The 15,547-nt window shown below is 52.1% G+C and overlaps 6 protein-coding genes across 6 annotated transcripts; 1 reads left to right on the top strand and 5 right to left on the bottom strand.

Moving 5' to 3' along the window:
* Positions 1 to 68: 68 nt before the first annotated feature.
* Positions 69 to 1,468, bottom strand: BU25DRAFT_407672 (uncharacterized protein). Its single transcript, XM_033705607.1, has 2 exons — positions 895 to 1,468; positions 69 to 847 (listed from the first exon to the last, which is right to left on the bottom strand). Exons 1-2 carry the CDS (start codon positions 1,281 to 1,283, stop codon positions 415 to 417), a joined length of 822 nt encoding a protein of 273 aa, XP_033565314.1. The 5' UTR covers positions 1,284 to 1,468; the 3' UTR covers positions 69 to 414.
* Positions 1,469 to 2,954: 1,486 nt separating this feature from the next.
* On the bottom strand, positions 2,955 to 3,921 carry BU25DRAFT_333764 (isopentenyl-diphosphate delta isomeras-like protein 1; the record flags this gene model as incomplete). Its single annotated transcript, XM_033702499.1, has 3 exons — positions 2,955 to 3,187; positions 3,282 to 3,620; positions 3,696 to 3,921. The coding sequence occupies 3 exons, from the start codon at positions 3,919 to 3,921 to the stop codon at positions 2,955 to 2,957; spliced, it is 798 nt and encodes a 265-aa protein (XP_033565313.1).
* Positions 3,922 to 4,143: 222 nt separating this feature from the next.
* BU25DRAFT_407669 (homocitrate synthase) lies at positions 4,144 to 6,169 on the bottom strand. The gene is made up of 4 exons (XM_033705606.1): positions 5,869 to 6,169; positions 5,654 to 5,752; positions 5,523 to 5,593; positions 4,144 to 5,468 (listed from the first exon to the last, which is right to left on the bottom strand). Exons 1-4 carry the CDS (start codon positions 6,050 to 6,052, stop codon positions 4,359 to 4,361), a joined length of 1,464 nt encoding a protein of 487 aa, XP_033565312.1. The 5' UTR covers positions 6,053 to 6,169; the 3' UTR covers positions 4,144 to 4,358.
* A 1,226-nt stretch (positions 6,170 to 7,395) lies between these two features.
* On the bottom strand, positions 7,396 to 8,569 carry BU25DRAFT_334128 (cysteine proteinase; the record flags this gene model as incomplete). Its single annotated transcript, XM_033702519.1, has 3 exons — positions 7,396 to 7,950; positions 8,003 to 8,430; positions 8,482 to 8,569. 3 exons carry the CDS (start codon positions 8,567 to 8,569, stop codon positions 7,396 to 7,398), a joined length of 1,071 nt encoding a protein of 356 aa, XP_033565311.1.
* A 667-nt stretch (positions 8,570 to 9,236) lies between these two features.
* BU25DRAFT_407667 (FAD dependent oxidoreductase) lies at positions 9,237 to 10,867 on the top strand. The gene is made up of 3 exons (XM_033705605.1): positions 9,237 to 9,500; positions 9,572 to 9,917; positions 10,116 to 10,867. The coding sequence occupies exons 1-3, from the start codon at positions 9,472 to 9,474 to the stop codon at positions 10,833 to 10,835; spliced, it is 1,095 nt and encodes a 364-aa protein (XP_033565310.1). The 5' UTR covers positions 9,237 to 9,471; the 3' UTR covers positions 10,836 to 10,867.
* A 480-nt stretch (positions 10,868 to 11,347) lies between these two features.
* On the bottom strand, positions 11,348 to 15,507 carry BU25DRAFT_481597 (beta-tubulin cofactor d; the record flags this gene model as incomplete). Its single annotated transcript, XM_033711099.1, has 4 exons — positions 11,348 to 11,950; positions 12,000 to 12,165; positions 12,213 to 15,289; positions 15,340 to 15,507. The coding sequence occupies 4 exons, from the start codon at positions 15,505 to 15,507 to the stop codon at positions 11,813 to 11,815; spliced, it is 3,549 nt and encodes a 1,182-aa protein (XP_033565309.1). The 3' UTR covers positions 11,348 to 11,812.
* Between the last annotated feature and the right edge of the window lie 40 nt (positions 15,508 to 15,547).

Genomic DNA, 15,547 nt, shown 5'->3' with positions numbered 1-15,547 from the left:
ACGCAATAGTTCTCACCTACTGAAGCGCGATCGAGCGTAGGATGAGCTCAGCGGCTGGAAGATGAAGGCACAGATTTTGTTGATTGCAATAACAATAACGCGTTAGATACGCGATCAACTACCGAGTAGTGCGTAGATCATTAGGGATTCAACCCGCGGCAACTGAACGTCTCCACATTTCGTAAAAGAGATCACGAAAGGAGTAAATCTATGGTGTATCGTGTATCTGGATGCTTCCATCTCTTTGTAGTGATTGTGTGTCTACTTGCTCGAAAGGCTACAATTCACGCAACATAAGAAATCAGGTTCTGTTGAAGAAACCTACAAAGGTTATTCCATCAGTCTGTGTCCTCCCCTGGAGCCTTCCGTGTTGAAGCGGTGCTCAAAATCTCCTGCGTAAAGCACCTCATATGCTTAGATGCCACCCTTCTTCTCCTGAGCAACAGGCTCCCTCACCATAATATCAAGCGAGATATTCTTCTGCGCACGCTGCAAATGAATCGTGCGACGCTCCTCGAAGCCAAACTTCCTGTAGATGGTCGGATTGATCGCATTGCTCGACTCCAGGTAGCAAGTCCTGCCCTCGCGGTCGGCTATCTTTGTGACATGCTCGATGAGCTTGCGGGCGTGACCCTTACCACGTCCAGCAGGGCGAGTGCCAAGGTAGACGAGGTACCAGGTGTCGAGTTCGCGGTCGCCGAGGGTGGCGTGCATGGTGTCGTGGAGGAGGGGGAAGAACTCGTTGAAGAAGCGGCGCTTGCCTTCGACTGAGAGGCGGTAGTTGAGGCGCCAGAGGCCGCTGCGGCAGATGGTCAGGTAGTCGTCCATGTTCTGACCGGGCGGCATCCTATGCGTGTCAGTACACAAGCTGGAAGTATTGTGATGTGTACCTACCAGAGTGCAACTGCCTCAAAGTCTCCAACTGTAGTCACCAGACCCTTGAGGATATGAGCGTAAGTAATGTACTCCATGATCTCAACATGCAAAGCCCACTTCTCGTCATCAGTCCAATGCTCACGGTCAGGCACATCAACAAAGTAACGAGCAACATCGTCCTCAGCAAAAGCCTCCGCCAGACAGGCAGCCGCCTGCTTGTACTCATCTACTGTGACCAGACGTACGCCGTCGGTCAGCGGAGGTACAACAGCGGCGGGAGACTTCTGCTTGAGGAGAGTAAAGCTGGTAAGAACTTCATGACCCTTCACGTTAGCAGACTTCAAGGTGTATTTTGTGTCAATCATGTTGTAGGCGACTGGAGCAACTGGACCAAATGACTTCGCCATGATTGGGGTTTCGTCCGTAGCTTTCTACTAGTATTCAGGTGGGATCTGCCGCTTTTTCTGACGATTGGGACAGTCGTATACGCCAGCGTGGAGGTTATCGTTGGGACAGGGCGCGATGGCCGAGGAGATCGAACAGTCGAACTTGGTCTTCTGGAAGAAAGATACAGAGTTCAAGCACTGCTACTATGTTGTAATTAGTATCAAACGGATGTGGGCAGTCAAGTCGGGCTAGCAGGAGCCGTGACCGTCGATTGCCTGCCATAGTATACCTTTGTTGTCTCACGAAACGTTTACGATTTTAATGGACGGGTAGTATCTCCTGTGTGTACTCTAGAGAGCTGCGATCTCGAGACGGTTTCGACTCGAGATGGGTAGCGTAGAGATTGGAAAGCTTGACGCAAATCAACCGACATCAATAGGTGATGCTAGGCAGGCTGCCTTGGTATAAAGGGCTGTTGATAGGGCGACGTGTGACCGACGTACGCCCTCTAGGATCGGCAATGGGCGGGTGTCTTATCGTTATGCAAGCTTGCTCGTGGGAAGACTTGCGTGGATGGATGGATGGACGACAAAACGTGACCTGCTCTTCGACTCGCTGGTAGCTTGTCACAAGACCGATGACAGCACTGCTGTACACTGGCTTGGCGTAATGCGCAGCGGAGAGAAGCACTGATAGGAACGATTATCGGCTCGTGCGGCAGTGGCTGACGTTCGTAGTGGGAATCAAGATCGTAAATCGATCGGTTGGAGTTGGAAAGAGGATTGGCTACGAGTTGCTTGAATAAAGTCTCTTTTGTGAGGAGACAAAGATGGGAGCAGCCACATGATATACTTCCGCCCCAACCCTTGTTGCCATCGTAAGCCTCCCGAATAGAGGTGGAGGTCGCGCTAGTGTTGCAGCGGGATCTATCTCTGGAGCCAGTCGCGGCGTCTTTCGCTGTTATCATGCGCCTAGCATCCAGCCGCGCTTCTGGAAGATGTGGCTCATATGGTACCGTCGCATTGCGGCTGAACCGCGCATCGTAGTCTGTGTTTCTGATTTTGTTTGTTCTCTTACAGAAATCAGCACTATCCACTATCAGAGAGCAGTCGAAGTGAAGCGTGCGAAGCGTGGCATCGAGAAAGTGTGGGGTGACCGGAAGCGGTTGGTCTGTCACCGCTTGTACCTCCTCAAAAGGGATTGGCGCTCAGGGTGCTGCTCGCTCCTCTCCGCCCATCGTAAAGACCAGGCCAACGTCCGCGGGTACCGTTGTATGTTGATTTGCTCGGGTCTGTTCCGCTATGAGATACGGGCCGGAGTGGTACCTACTAATTACCTATCAGCCAAGTTTGTTTGAGGAGAGGTTGAGATCGCCCGCCACGTTGGTCAAAAGATAATGATAGGAGACGTCCATGCACTTCTGTCGAGTATGCTGCAGTCCATGACTAGGAGACGTGGGGCGTGGTCGTTTGACGTGTTGTGATCAATTGCAGGTGTGGTATCTATCGCTGGCCGAGCTTGCATGTGTTGCCTCGTCCTTCGGAAGCAGGATTGGTGCTGGGCCGACTATTCGGAACACTGGCGTTCGCGGCCCCTCAGATACCCATGTAAGACTATGGGAACATTGCGCACCTTTCTCAAGCTCCCAGAACATCTCTTCCTCTACGTGGTATCATTCATTACTTCTTCGTTTACATCCTTCGAATCTCCGTCTCTCCAAGGTACTTCTCAAGGCCGGAGTTGAGGTGGCTCCACCACTCAAAGAGCATAGTCTCGCAGATCAGCTTGAACCACGGTGTGAACTTGAGCGACTTATCCTGGAACATAGCCTTCAACTCATCTTGGGTGACGAAGGCGCTGTCACGGACTTCGTTGGGGTTGATGTTAAGGTCGACATCGGCCTTGATGAAGAGGATGTAGTCAACTGTGCTTCTGTCAGTGCTGCGCTTTGCCAGGGATTGATGGTGGTCGCAGAGCCTGTAGAGCTTGCGTCTTTGTCCACATCTAGAATTTCTTACCCTCGTGCTCACCCCACTTGCCATCACTGGGCGCCTTATAGTGTATCCTCGTCAAGAACTTGAAGTCATCGATGGGTACCTGGGAAGACTTGATGCCAAGTTCCTGATCAAGCTTGCGGACCGCCGCACGTCGAACACCCTGAACCGACTCCTCCAAGGTTGTTCCAGTCTCTCCAGGAATGCCCAGAGGGTGCGAGCAGCAAGTGTTCGTCCACATATCCGGGAATGTGATCTTCTCGGTCGCTCGTTGCTGGAGGAGGAGTCGGTTCTGGGAGTCGAAGAGGAAGACAGAAAAGGCGCGGTGGAGGAGTCCCTTGTTGATGTTCTCCATCAAGTGGCCTGTGGCGCGTCAGTATATGGAGGAAGAAATGGCGCATCCCACTTGAGAAGAGCGTGCTTGCGGCAATTACTTACAGACTTTCTTGCTGGCGCTTCCGATAGGTTTGTCATCGTCGTCCAATACAATACAGACCTCATCCATCAGCTTGATCTGCTCCTCATCGTAGCCGGCAAGCGCATCGTCGTTGCGGGCAGAGTCATGCGACCCTCCAAGTACGGCTGTATTGACATCGGGAAAAAGGTGCACAACGTTTTCTGCTGTGATCTTAGGCTGCTCGGTGACGGTGGCGGTAGAGCTCATGATTGCGACTGTTACTATAACAACAGGAAAGACAGTCAAGGTGTTGGTGGGGAAGTTGGGTGGGCGGCAATTGCAGGGGAAAATAAAGACAGCGCCTCCCAAACCCCTAGTCGCTATGAACGGCTGGGCTGGACCCTGGATACGGCACGTGCCCATCTCTCTTCCGCGGGGCTCACTTGGTTGATACTAGACGGATGACATCAGATAGATGAATAGTTCAGATTACCATTGACTTTAGGCTTCTTTGCGCCCATAGACAGGCAGCGTGCTCTATGTGCTGCGACAAGCTATCAAAGCTCGTCGATCTGAGGTATCAAAACAAAACGACTTTTCCGTAACCGGAATATGCAGACATGCCGTGAAAGTACAATCCCTGAGACTGACAGTAAAGAAAAGCAAGAAACGCCGGATACCCAATTTTACACACGTTCAAACGCTTAGGCGACGGCGGCCGATCTTGTCTTCTTAGCAGCTGGGACCTCAGCCTCCGCATCTGCGGCAGCGTCCAGCGCCCTCTTCTCTGGCACTCCGCTGAGCTCCTTCTCGGCCTCAACGAACTTCTTCTTCTCCTCTTCGGTCATACCAGGCAGAAGGGGCTGCTCCTCCTCGGCGTGCAAGTTGTGGTGGTAGGTACGGATGATCGAGTCGGTATCGTCAAGCGCAATCTTGCGAATATCGGCAATGGCCTTGATCTTGGCTGTGCACTCCTTGTACTGCGCATCAGACATCTTGAGGCCAAGCTGCTCAGCACGGGACTTGATGGCGTTCCAGCCAGTAAGTCTGCTGGCAAAGTGGACGTAACGAGACATGCCGAAGTCCTGGGGGTTGATGATTTCGTAAGTCGAGGGGTTGTTCAGGATAGCCTTGGCGTGGATACCAGCCTTGTGGGTGAAGGCGCAGAATCCGGTAACGTAGTTGTTGAAGGGGATGTTGACCTCGACAAGGTCGGCAACGAGATCCTCGACCTCCTTGAGCTTCTTGATGTTGTACTTGGAGAGGACGTAGTCACGGTCCGCGACAATCATACGGGCCATAAGACCACCAAGAGGCGTGATACCGTTACGCTCACCAATACCAAGAACGGAGGTATCGATGTGAGTAGCACCCCCCTCAAGAGCGCAGTATGCGTTCGCAATGGCGCAGCCAGAGTCGTTGTGGAAGTGAGTCTCAATGTCACAAGAGACGACACCACGAAGTGTGCGGACGAGGTCGTAGACCTGGCGAGGAGAAGCGCAACCAACAGTATCGGCGATACCAACACGGTTGACACCGACCTTGTCAACGGCGCTGTAGATGGAGAGCAGATCGACGAGGTCTGAGCGGAAAGAGTCCTCAGAAGAGAAACGAATCTCCTTGCCCTTGCTCTTGACGAACTCAATGACTTCCAGAGCGGTGTTCTTGATGTATGTCATGTCCTTGCCGTGGCTGTGCTCGCGGAGGTAGCTCGAGGTTCCAATAACAACATCAAGTCCATCGACACCGGTCTCGACGGCAATCTTGGCATCATCGAGATGGCAGCGTACATGGGTGAGGATCTTGGCCTTGAGCTGTGTAGGAGTCAGAGACTGATGAATCGCAATTTAGCCGGATATTGAACATACACCGAGCTTGCAGATGGCCTCGCAGTCCTTTCTTGACTGCTCAGAAGCAGCAGGGCTGGTCAATTCGATGTCTAGAAGATGATTAGTATTCGAGAATTCACATGGCGGTGTGCCGTGGAGACAAAACATACAGTCAACACCAAATTCATCAAGCGCCTTAGCGATCTTGATCTTGGCGTCGAGGTCGAAATAGGCATTGGCAAACTGCTCGCCTTCACGGAGTGTGCTCTCTGCGGGAATCTGTTAACACACTTCTTTATCTCTGCTTATGATGGCATTGTCGATGGAATTTGTTCTGCGCGCACGCTCCGATCGATTGCGCCGGCGAGGGCTGCGGATGACGTACCGATAATCTTGAAGCGAGAGACGTTCGAAAGGAAATCTCCTACGGGCTTGTAGGGACTGACGTGGTCAGGACGAGGGTTATTGCGTGTCTGGACGCCGGTGAAGCCCTCGTGGTTGCCATTGGAGGTGCCGTTGGTGCCATTGGCATGGCCGTTGGTCTGCTCAGGTTCGCAGGTAGGACACATTTTGGAAGCTGTATGTGGATGTGGATGAAGGAAGATTGGAGATTGGGAGCTAGCGGATATTTGAAGTCTGGGTCGTTATCTTCAGGTGAGTCAAGAAAGTGCAGGTCAAAATTCTTCTGCTTGCCGATGATGATGAAAGCGCAGGGCCGAGAGCGGCGGACCTGTAGGCGGTCAGCGCTCGCCTGTGGGGAACGCTGCGATAGGATGACGCATCAAGCAATGCCCTTCACGCTTTGCTGATTCTGTTCTCCCCACATTGCGCGGAGGAACCCCCAAGCATGCAAGATCAGCATATGGACAAATCACATCTTGTCAATTGCTGGACAAGGCGGCAAAACCGCCTCACCGCCCCGTCCTACGCCTGGATTTCAATACCCACGGCGGACTACTGCACGCGACACAAGCCTCAAGTACTTTAGCATGTTGCGGCGTCGGAATTTGCCCCGAGCATATGATGGAGCTATGGCTTCAGCTTGCAAACCGATGAGTCCGAGTCGAGTGTGCTCTCTCATTGCTGTTGTGGGAGTCTGGGAGCTGAATCTGGCAAAACAACTGCATAGCGAACTGCTATGCTAGACCTTTCACGGTGCATGTATTGTGTGATTTTGCAGGACTGAAAGACACAATTGAGCTTGCTTGTGAACCCACCGGAGATGGCACTCATTGCATTGTTTACTGTCCTTGGTGGGAAATTTCGAGCCAAGTATGTGGTACTTCCGCCAACCTGGATGGCGATCTTCCATCTTACACAAGACTCATAAGTTACAGTCACACTTCTGCAAAGTTCTGCCCGTGAACAAGTCCCCAGCACTTTGCACCCCTGTTCAACTTCAGCTCGCCCGTACAGTGAATTACACCCCCAGTCAACCCTTCGTAAACTGGAGGGCGTCAATGCTCCACGAAGCAGTTCCACTAATATCTTCACTCCTTTGAAGACCAGTACGCGGATATGATTTCTGGGGTCGCTACAGCATACAACTGGACGATTGACATTCCTCACTCTTTTTCAATAGTGTGTGGCCTTTTCGTTGCACATGAGCATCGAAAGACAGATCACGATCAAGGGAGGTAAAGATGCGTGTCATTTCTATCTACCATCCATGTATGCAAAAGATCAAATCGTATGCGAATCCCAGAACGCCCAAGCCGAGTCCAGGACGCAGGCCCAAGCACTTTGGCACCTGTCACTCCTGCTGGCGATGCATATGCAACCATGCCATGCTTGTATGCTATGCAAAAGTAAACATAAACAGGAATAGTAAAGTAAAGCACATGCGCTCATGGCTATGCATGAAGGGGTATCATCAACTCGTGTGTATCGTCGCCGTCATCGTCATCATCTTCTATGATGTTACTGTGGATGTACTCGAAGCCGTTTCTAAGGCTGGAGTTGCGGTGGGTGTGAGTAGTTGTATGCACAAAGGCGTCTTAGCTGTAGCCTGAGGGGCGGACGGAGCTGTTGCTGCTGTGCTTATCGGTATTTGTGAAGGCACAGGTGTCGTACCGGTTGATGCAGGGGTGAGAGGAGCTGGCGTGGACGACCGAGTTTGTGCGGGTGAGGGTGTAGGGTCAGTTGTCCTCAGGCACCGAAGCTTGAGTGTCAGCTTTGGAGCCCTCGCCACTGGCACTGGTGGAAGGTCGAGCTGTGTTTGCTGAAAGCTCGACATGACGCCACTCGACTCGTCTGACGAAGTCTCGCTGCCTTCAGGTGTAGAATCGGAGTCGAAGAGGTGTAGGGGTGAACGGCGTTTTCGTGTCCGCGAGGCTTGGTCGTCGTGTTCGCCATCTACGCTAGGACTTGGCCGTTTCTTCGAAAGTCCTTCTGCGTTGAACTTTACGTTAGGCTCGCCGACGTGAGGCCCTGCGGTGTTGCGTACTGAGGAGTAATGCTCCCAAGTCTATGGCGGTGTTAGTACGCCACTTGTCAAAATTGAGTTGCGTCGAACGTACATGATAGGCAATGTGCAATGTCCTCCTATCATCTTCAGCGCTCAGGTCGTCGTTTTGCGAGTAATATAGTCGTGGTGAGAACACGTAGGTATAGTCAGCCTGCCAGAGGCGAACGTGCACATTGAGAGCTGAGGCAAACGCCGAGACCTCCATGTTGTCCGCCCATTCACCAGGCTGGCCCATCTTCTCAACATGCTCTTCGAACTGCTGTTGTAGCTGTTCTTCTGTATAGTATGTGGTGTCGATGCGTGTCGTCTGGGCAGAGGTGGTGGTGCGTTTGGGGTTTCTCCGTAGATTGTTGACAGCCATATATTGACGGTAGAATTCTGAATTATCCCGCATGTGCTCAATGGTGGCCTCTCGAAGGGATGCGTGCATCTCTTGATTACCGTAGAGCTGATCAGAGAGAGCATTGAACAGGCAGTTGCCTTGCACACAGTCAGCTGCGAACTTGATGAAAATAATTGTTTTAGACTCACCATCACCCCTTATATTGCTGGCATACAGGCCATTGGATTCTAGGATGGGAAACTCCGGTGAGTTCGCTCGCTGCTTGCGGGGTGCCATCTTGACAGCTGGTGCAGGCAGGTCGCGAGACAGGAGAAGTCGGTGTACAGGGAGGAAGGCACAAGTGGGGTGACGCGGTCATGGAGTATTTTTGAGATGCAGACTGAAGCACACGACGTGCAATATATTCCAAGCACAGGGCCAGCCACCACGGTTGGTGAAGGTGTTGGCCCGTAGTTGAGGGGAACGTGAACTCTGGATAACTTTGTGACGCGAAGCTCTGGTAAACGGCCGCAGGGAGGGACAGGGATTGGCCGACTTCGACTTGGCAACTTGAGAACAACAATCACCGCCCCTTGTCAGAGCTGCTGGAGCTATTCAGGAACCTGATGAAAGAACACGAATAAGCGAACAGCAGTGCCAATAGCGACTGTTTGTACCCAAGGTAGCTCGCAACGGAGGAAACAGGAACGGCAGGACTGGTACAGAAAATTTCTGCTACGTACCTCGGGAGCAACGATGATGTCACGGTTCAGAAGGAAGCTCTAGCTTTCAGTCCGGTGCATGGCCGATGTGTGGAAATGCTCATCAAAGGACGGTTGCAGCACCTATCTGTGAGGTGACTGGGTGGCTGCCTGCCGCACGTTCTAGACAGTGAGAGGAGAACCGCGGAACGCGTCAAAACGGTAATCAGCAAACGGTGCAGCTTTGAGCTTAAGTGCAATGAGGTGAAGATGAGCTCGCTGTGTAAACAAGAACATGTGCTCGCGCGTTTTGTCTCGTGCCTGCTTCAGTGTGCGCATCTATCGGGCTGCACCAATCACTTTGCGGCGGGAAAGCCTATGACCCCGCCCAACAGAGCCGTGGAGGAGCTCCAGATAAAGTCCCATGGGACAACTATAAAGCGTGATCTTGGCTGTTGACAGGTGGATCAAACAATCAGGCAGCTACAATTACTGAATATGTCACAAATCAATGTTGTTGTCGTTGGGTAAGCATGACTATTTCAAGTTCCATGTTTCTGGGTTGGGACGCCTCAAGCTCATGCTGATTGGGATGCAGTGCTGGCGTTATTGGACTATCAACAGCTCTCGTGCTTTCCAAGCACAAGAACCTCAATGTGACGGTCGTGAGCAAGCACATGCCCGGCGACTACGATATTGAATATGCATCACCATGGGCCGGAGCAAACTTCATGCCTGTTGGCAAGGAAAGCAGCAAGCTGCGAGCATTCGAGAAGGCATCATGGCCAGAAGTAGATCGATTATGTCGAGAGATCCCAGAAGCCGGTATCCACTATCAAGAATGCAGAGTATATGGCAGGAAGAAAGACGAAGGCACCACTGTCGGCATTTGGTTTCAAGAGTTGATGAAGGAGGACCCATGGTTCAAGGACCTTATGCCTGAGGTAGGTCCATGTTGTTCTCCTTTTACTGCGGCAGCATTACGTGCGGGCAGAAGAACCAGAAAAGGAATCTTTGATCAAGACAAGTCGTAATACCACATGATCGTGGCAGCAACAACCTCCATCATCATGTTGACCTCTTACTGTCGTCCTCAGTCAACAGCCTTCTCGAACATCAAACATAGACTAACCATCACCAAGCTCCGAATCCTAGACAAGTCCGAACTCCCACCCTCCTGTGACACCGGCATGGTCTTCAAATCCGTCTGCATAAACACCGCCATCTACCTCCCCTGGCTGCTCGGCCAATGCCTCAAAAACAACGTAATAATCAAGCGCGGCGTCCTCACCCACATCTCCGAAGCGCCCTCGTACCACAGCACCGGCAACGCCTCCATAATCATGAACTGCACTGGCCTGCTAACTTCTAAGCTCGGCGGCGTCATGGACACCACCGTGTATCCCGGCCGCGGCCAGATCGCAGTAGTAAGAAATAAGCCAGGCGCTATGCATACTACCTCTGGCACCGATGACGGTTCAGATGAAGCTATGTATATCATGCAGCGTGCGGCGGGTGGGGGAACGATCATTGGGGGATGTTTGCAGCACGGTAGCTGGGAGGGTGAGGTTGATCCGAATCTTGCGAATCGCATCCTTCAGAGGGCTGTGGACATCTGCCCCAGTCTCGCGCCAAAGACGGGGAAGGTGACGGAGTTGAGTGTTATTAGGCATGGAGTGGGACTGAGGCCGATGAGGGAAGGTGGGATCAGGTTGGAGAAGGAGAGGATTGGGAAGGATTGGGTTGTGCACAACTATGGGCATGCAGGGTACGGGTATCAGAGTAGTTGGGGAAGTGCGTGGGAGGCGGAGAGGTTGGTGTTGGAGATCTTGGAGAAGGAGGGCAAGAGGGCGAAGTTGTAGGATAGCTGAACATCTTCAATTGAACCGGGTGCCGCACAATTGCTCTGTTATTTGTCGCCCACCTAACCGGCCTTGCTGTTCTCCACAGCTAGTAAGACTTTCTCTTCTAAATCCTTGACGGTATCGCTCTGCGCTAGTTGCTCTTGTGTGCTACTGTCGAAGTGTGGCTCGACGTTGACCACGTTCTTGCAGTAACTGGAGTAGGTGTTAGGACAGCGCGGCTATGGTAGACACTGAAAGTACGTTATGAAGTTACCGAAGTCCTTCTTCACAACCCTAATGTCGGCCAGTCGTGTCTGTCCAGTTGGAAGTCATCCGGCTTCTTCTCCATGGCCTTCAGAATCGTCTCTACTGTCTCTTCGGGACGCGGCTGTAAGTCATCTCTAGGGCCTGGCGAGCCGGCTGTCATATTGGCGATGTGGAGTAAGGGTGTGGAAGCTAGATGTCGGATGCGTCGTGGATTCTGTCAAGTCATACTTGATGTGTGAAACTTGACAGGGTATTGCAGCTTATGAGCTAATCGTTTAAACACCCCAAGTACCTACGTAGTGCTGCCTGACTCTGGGAGCTCGGGTGAGGCGTGTTGACAGACAGGACTTCTTGTGGGGTAAGATTGTACGTGCCGCAACACCCTCTTTCCGATCCTATATTCCGATCCTACATTCCGATCCTACAGCCCCAAAGAACCATGTCCTCCTGACACCGGATTTTCATCCTGGTAATATGACTGGAGCAGATCGTCGCTGACCGACAAGAAGGCGGAAGGCCGTTGTGAGCACCCGGCAGTCACGACATCAGCAATACTGAATCCAGGTGCGTTATGCGAGCGAGGTACAAGCTGACACTGCAGCGTTGAGGAACGTGACAGAAGGCCTGAAAGCGTGTCATCGAGGCCGCAGACCAGGTTGAAAGCCCGCTCTCGCCACTTTGAGAAACTTTGAGTGACAGGTTTGTACTTCCGTTGAGCCGCATCAAGCTTATGCAGTGCCGACCTGAAGCTTCTTGATGCTATCAACTGCCGGCTTCAAGCTCTTCGATGGCAAGCTCCAGTCTTGCAGCTTCAAGCTATCCTCTTGGGTCAACATCCACAAAGTCTCTGCTGCGGTGATCCGAATCTGTTGTGGTTGTTAGTTCGCAACCTTCAAGTCGGTTTGGCGAATGTACCTTGGGAAACGGGTGTAGGAGCATGCTTGTCACTTTTGCAAGAGTGTCGGCGCGAGTTGCTGGAATCGTACCAAGTCCACGATACACGTCCAGAGCGAGGTGCAGCTTTTGGATATGTGTGGACTTGAAATGAGCTTTCTGGACATAGGAAAGAAGCGTTCGAAAGCTAGCCTTGTCAGTCATATGCATCTTTCGGACTTTGTGCAAACTTACTTGAAATTCGTGGAGGTGAGGCGGTGCATAATCTGCATGTCGAAGAGAAACGCCCATCCTTCGAGTAGTGGAAGCAGTACCCTATCGTTTTCGAGCTCCTTCTTGAGCAACTCGACCAAACAAGTCGCGAAATCTACCAGCGACATTTCCTTGCTGTCCGAGGTGCTGGTCAAAGGCAACGTTGTGGTGAAGTCCAGAACCGCTTCTCTACAATTCTGGACAACCGACTCCGATGCCATGCCTGCCGAACTCACTAGACCTTGACAAATAGCCTCTCTGATAACAGGATGATCTGTCGACTGCATTGCTTTCAGAGCCTTTCTGAAATACGCCTGCGAGGAGACATCGTCAACTGTCATGGCGAAGAGCTCAGGGCATTTCGTAAGGGAGCCCTTAGTAATGATAGCCGCCGCTCGTGCCCTGACTTTGTCCAGTTTCTCCAATGATAGTCGCAAGACATCTGCATATATCAGATGATCTGACTCAGCTGCCTGATCGTGGAATAGACTAGCCTCGCCTGCTCGTCGGACGGCATTCAGCGCCTCTAGTCGCACAAGCGAGCCAACGTCGCCTCGCTCGGTGACTGTATAGTCGTTCAGAGCTATGTGCAATGCGCTTGCTAATCTGTCTTTAATGTCGGCTGCTCTGGGTGCTTGATAGTCCTTCGTGATCTCTTGGCAGTTCTTGAGCAACGTGTCCAGGGCTCGTAAGGCTACCGTTCGCGCTTCAATCGCTACTGCTGGGGTACATCTGAACGTGATCGTCCTAAGGATACGCGTTTGTAATTCCGTGACCGCTCTGTTTTGCGTTAACATTGGTACTCTGTAGGCTGACCCAAGCGCAATCGCATGGCCAGAACATCGGAGTCCACTATAAGAAGCTTCGTTCTCCAGCTTCGTTAGCCAGTCGGTAACCAGAGACTCTGCAAGGCCCGAGGTGACGTTCTGTAGGAGTGCAAGAATTTGACCAGAAACATCAGCTATCGCTAATAAGACGGTCTCTTCATGCCGCGCAAGGCACAGATTCAGGATGCGAGTAATCTCGGCCACAGGTATCTTTGAGACCCAGCCGTTCTTCGGTAAGGTACTCATAGCACGAGCCAGAGCCGCAATAAAGGTGCAATATGACGATGCTGTGTACTCTGGTCGCATTGCTGGTGAAGTAAACGACTTATCTTCAAGCTTGAGCTGATGGTCAAAAAGGTGCCATAGATGTATGAAGGCTGAGGGCCTACTCAGACCTCCCAAAGTATACTCAGCGTGATTTAGAGCTTCCACAAGCTCTGCCAGAGCCGCTACAAGACCTTGGCGTTCTTCAACCTCTCGAGGCCGCAGTGTCTTGAGCTGGTTACAGATTTGATCAGTCATCTGTCGCACCGTGCCGGACGTCTGATTCTTCGACAAGAGGCCGATGGACTTGGCTGCGAAAAGACGTGAGTCAGAATCTAGAGACCCAGTCCCACGCCATCCCAGTAGGTTCTCGAAGATGGCTTGCCAGTACAATGACTGCAGATCTCCAGCCTTGACTGCTACATCGCACATGGCTCGCTGGCGAAGGCCGACCGCGTGGAAGTCTACAGCTTGAACTAGCGGGATGCCTTCTTGGATCGTGTTTGGATGACGACCTATAAGTTCCTGTAACGCCGCAGATGAGCCTCGACGGATGTTGCCGGCTGGGTCAAGACATGCAACAACTACAAGCTCGATCGCCAGTGTTTGAGGCACAGACATGTCCGGTCGATGCTCAGAGGCACGAACCGACGTGGTCTGTACTGCAAGAAGATCATCTGTAGAGTAGCGGCGAGACAAGGCCCAAATGCCGAAGCAAGCAGCGTCGCGTACATTGGTTCCAACGGAACCGCCAGTTGGTGAGCGCTGTTCGAACCCAAGGGACAGCAACAGTGCATTCAGGACGTCTGGCAGCTGATGTGTTGGTATTGCCTTCCGGTAGAGCAGATGTGACAGAGTCAGAGTAAGGCCGTGCCAACGAAGAGGGTTGACTCCGCTCAAATTACGCTTGGTCCCTTGCCAATACACACTCTCGTTGAGTGACCCAAGGATAGCCTCAATGACCTCTTCGGCCCTCTCTGCATCAAGCTTCAAGGTAATGATACTGAGCGCTTTACTCGCCGCGTACCGTACTGGTGTGTCGCCATCGCCCACTGCTTCCAGTAATGCCTCAATGACCTCCTCGAGCGCAGTCGTAGGATCAAGTCCCAATGGGATTGAAGTTGCCTGAAGGCAATGTATGACGATGTTCCGCATAGTCTTGACGAGCAGCTTACGCGCCACCGCAGATGACTTGAGAAACATGAGGTTGTCTTGACTCAAAATCCGTTGACAGGCTTGGAATGCTGGAGCCAAGAATGGACCGATCTCTTCATTGGTCGCAGAAGCCACGAGCCCTGACATGAACGATAGAACACCGATGCATCTGTGTATGTCGGAGGTACCCTCGGCAGCGTTAGAGAAGAATGATAGGGACCACTTGACGAGAACGTGCAGCAGACCGAGTTCTTGCATATCCGGACGTACGCATAGTGTGACCAGGAGCTTCGCAGCAGCAGTCCGTTCTTTCGATGCAGACTGCAGAAATTGGAAACAGATGTTCAGGACGCGAAGGGTAATGCCTGGGACCTCTGTCGGCAGCTCGATGTCCAGTGCTGCTGAGGTTTCCTCTGATGATTGCAGGGTCGAAATCGAGGCGAGTGGAAAAGGCGCAAGTAGCAAGTGCGAGAGCCACAGCAGGAGAACATAGCGCTCTGCCCAAGGTACTATTGACTGCTGAAGGGATCCATCCTCTGCCTTCTGGAAGTTCTTTCCAGCCTCAAACTCTCTGATAATTGGCTCAAGATAGCGTGGCTCGTTATTGAGGAAACCTTTGATGACATTTTCGCCCCTGACTTTGCAGAAAAGATTGATGATGTAGCAGATCGCATGTGAGAAAGGTACGTAGCCTTTCTTCACTTTCTCTCTGGATGTTGTCTGCAGCAAATCCAGGTAGGCAGCAACTAGAGGGGGTAGAAGGCTCTTCAGGTGCGTATCAAGGAGCTGGGGATCTTCCTGGAAGGGCTCGATCTGTGTCGAATATCAATTATTGCTCAAGTGAACGCAAGCGTAGGACGTACTAGAGCACATGCTCGGTACATGTCCACCTCCCGCACATGCTGGCGAACTGAGGACGTTGCTGATCCATGTTGACGTCCTCGTACTAGCTTTGGAAGCAGCTTTTCGAGATCTGAGAGCAGTGCGGACGACGCACGCTGCAATTTAAGGTCATCATCTTCGCCGCTCATAATGTAGAAATGGTTTATGAAGTACGATCGTGGGGTGCGT

Source organism: Macroventuria anomochaeta (genome assembly GCF_010093625.1).
Source record: "Macroventuria anomochaeta strain CBS 525.71 unplaced genomic scaffold BU25scaffold_5, whole genome shotgun sequence".
Classification (NCBI taxonomy): Eukaryota; Fungi; Ascomycota; class Dothideomycetes; order Pleosporales; family Didymellaceae; genus Macroventuria; species Macroventuria anomochaeta.
Note: the sequence above shows the minus strand (reverse complement) of the source record. Positions and strands in the feature narration are given on the sequence as shown.

What these genes read in the sequence shown, in the direction of transcription:
- BU25DRAFT_407672 (XM_033705607.1), bottom strand. Translation starts at nt 1,283, where the DNA reads ATGGCGAAGTCATTTGGTCCAGTTGCTCCAGTCGCCTACAACATGATT. An exon ending in TTTGAGGCAGTTGCACTCTG is followed by an intron (nt 848 to 894) that starts GTAGGTACACAT and finishes TGACACGCATAG; the next exon opens with GATGCCGCCCGGTCAGAACA.
- BU25DRAFT_407669 (XM_033705606.1), bottom strand. Translation starts at nt 6,052, where the DNA reads ATGTGTCCTACCTGCGAACCTGAGCAGACCAACGGCCATGCCAATGGC. An exon ending in TGATGAATTTGGTGTTGACT is followed by an intron (nt 5,594 to 5,653) that starts GTATGTTTTGTC and finishes ATCATCTTCTAG; the next exon opens with ACATCGAATTGACCAGCCCT. An exon ending in AGGCCATCTGCAAGCTCGGT is followed by an intron (nt 5,469 to 5,522) that starts GTATGTTCAATA and finishes ACTCCTACACAG; the next exon opens with CTCAAGGCCAAGATCCTCAC.
- BU25DRAFT_407667 (XM_033705605.1), top strand. Translation starts at nt 9,472, where the DNA reads ATGTCACAAATCAATGTTGTTGTCGTTGG. An exon ending in ATCAATGTTGTTGTCGTTGG is followed by an intron (nt 9,501 to 9,571) that starts GTAAGCATGACT and finishes ATTGGGATGCAG; the next exon opens with TGCTGGCGTTATTGGACTAT. An exon ending in TCAAGGACCTTATGCCTGAG is followed by an intron (nt 9,918 to 10,115) that starts GTAGGTCCATGT and finishes ACCATCACCAAG; the next exon opens with CTCCGAATCCTAGACAAGTC.